The sequence below is a fragment of the Penaeus monodon genome, chromosome 40, assembly GCF_015228065.2.
Source record: "Penaeus monodon isolate SGIC_2016 chromosome 40, NSTDA_Pmon_1, whole genome shotgun sequence".
Taxonomy (NCBI): Eukaryota; Metazoa; Arthropoda; class Malacostraca; order Decapoda; family Penaeidae; genus Penaeus; species Penaeus monodon.
The window spans coordinates 17,773,131-17,775,630 of NC_051425.1; the positions used below are offsets into that span (position 1 = coordinate 17,773,131).

General features: G+C 35.7%; 1 protein-coding gene across 1 annotated transcript in view; it reads left to right on the forward strand.

Moving 5' to 3' along the window:
• The window catches only part of LOC119597922 (dual specificity protein phosphatase CDC14B-like), a 7,592-nt gene that overhangs the window by 4,087 nt on the left and 1,005 nt on the right, over positions 1-2,500 (forward strand). Inside the window, exons 3-4 of the mRNA XM_037947588.1 lie at positions 593-918; positions 1,326-1,497. Of these exons, the coding sequence (XP_037803516.1) occupies positions 593-918; positions 1,326-1,497 (498 nt within the window). The remainder of the gene's footprint in view (positions 1-592; positions 919-1,325; positions 1,498-2,500) is intronic.

The window sequence follows — 2,500 nt, forward strand, 5'->3', positions numbered from 1 at the left end:
AATTGTGGTTTCTACAAAAAGATAAAAGCAGAACATGTTATACTTGAAATTTCCCTGTTATTAAATACATTTGATTGTGCATTGAACTTTGAAAAAGTCTGAACTTTTACATTATGCTTCATAAATAAATCAGGAAATGTCAGTCTGCTGTGGAATTACATTTGAAACAGCTAGTAGTTATGTAAATATTCCTGATAACATATCATGGAGAGTTATTAAAATTATCAGTCTTATTAATATGGTATATCAGGATAACTTATGCAATTATGTAAAAAGTTAGGGGACTTTCGTCTTTTTTTTGTAAGTTTTTTTTTCTTTGTTATTTTTTTTTAGTTCTTACAAAGTGGCTAGAAAAGGCCACTTACAGATAGATGAACAGACTTTACATGCTTCTGTCATAATGAAAGATTTTTCTTCCATGCTACAAATCCACTAGGAATATATATATGATATTTATATATTTTTTTCTCTACATCATTCACTTTATTGACATCTATTCTTCCTTTATATTCTCCTAATGTTAACAAAATGGATGTATAAGGTAATGGAAATATTACACATCATTTTGAAATGTATTTCCTCTTTATTTCAGGCTGTATGTGTACACTGCAGGCTGGGTCGTGGACGCACTGGAGTTATGCTAGCCTGTTACCTGGTCAAAAAACATCTTATGTACCCCTTGGCTGCAGTACATTTCATACGAGAAATCCGTCCATACAGCGTAGAGACATCTGAGCAGGAACAAGCAGTATGCAAGTATAGTGATCATTTAGTGAATAATGATAACAGCAGAGCCACCGAAAGAATTTCTGAATACAGATTTGCTGAATCACCCCCATGGAATTTTTCCTGGATAGTCAAAAATGAATTGTGCGGTGGCGCATGGCCGCAATATCAAATGAATGTAGAATTTCTCAGGTAGGTTTGTATTGGTTTAAGTTGTAAGGAAAGCAGGTAGTTGTAGTAAATTGATTAATTAAATACTAACACATCAAAGAAATGTATATTGAAGTTAGCTGGCACCAAAAAAAATATATATATTTCAAGCAAGATTTATAAGAGTTTAAAGAGTACTATAATTGGCTTCATCTGAATATTCAATGAAAGTAATGCAAGATAGTACATATTTTATTCTTTTGAAAAGTATTTAAGGTTGTAGCATATCTGCAAATACGATTAATGAATTTTAAAGATTTGTTTCAGCCTTACAGCAAATTTTGTTAGTTAAATTAAGATCCAGAATTCTTATAAATCCAAATTGAGACAATCTTGAGACAGTTCACTATTATAAACAATTATATTTTAATATTATTTGCCTCTTTTAGGAATCAAGGCATAAAGGTTGTTGTAACTGCCTGTGAACGATGTCCTTTGCCAACACTATCAACAGAGGACATACAAATTAATGTGATTCCTATTAAACCAGATAAGGCTCCTTCCCTCTCCAACTGCAGGAAATTCATAAATATCTGCAATCAGGCCAGGAGTGAACAAAAGGTAAGTTACTCAATTGTCTTCTGTAGTTATTACATGGAGGGTAAGTGCAAAACATGATGCAGAGAGCTGTCGGCTATCTGCCGGGGGCATGTAAGTACATACCATGGTGTATGTATGGACATGCCATGAGTTATTTTTTGTTACAATCATGGCAAAATATTATTTTTCTGCCACTGAAAGTGTGATTAAGTTGTTTTTAACACTTTTTCATTTTTACTATGCAAAAAAAAAAAAAAAAAAAAAAAAAAAAAAAAAAAAAAAAAAAAAAAAAGCAACAAACCGACGATTTCAGCTCCATGATGCCGCACACTGCTTATTTTATACAAATTATAGACTGAATAATGATCAACTATGGAGTCTATATAACTACAAAAATACCCGTCAGTCTCGATTTATCAGGAAATATGGCAAGTAGAGACTTTAGAAAATAATGAAAACTGAAAATACAACATATCTTCGTAGTATTACGAAGAAGCGGCATGGGATGCTGGTATTTGGCATGAGTGGTCGCGCATGCTAGGGCGACGATATAAGCCCCCGGCAGCGAGGCCCGGGCCACCATGAATACTACCCGTCGGGAAAGGGTTAACCCTTGAAAGATGCAGTGTTGTAATCAGTCTTTTCTGTTACCTCAGATTCATTTCACAAAAATAATGAATTGTAGTTTTTGAATCTATAGATTTGAACTTTTATAAATTTAGGATTAAACCTTATACTTTTTCTACATTTGGACCACGTGTCCAACCGGTGGTTACACCGTGAGACTGACATGGGACCTGTTACTTGCTTAATCCTGGATCACCAACTCAGGCTATATGGGCACCTAGCTCTTCTCCCTGTGGACGACCCTGCCCATCAGGTTGTCTCTCTGCGAGACAACCCTGGGTGGAGCAGGCCTGTGGGACGACTCAGGAGATTATGGCTTGGGCAGCTCGACGAGACCTGTCGCGAGGAATTAGAGATGAGCTGTGGGCCTGCCTGGAGACTGGCCTTGAGGGACCCT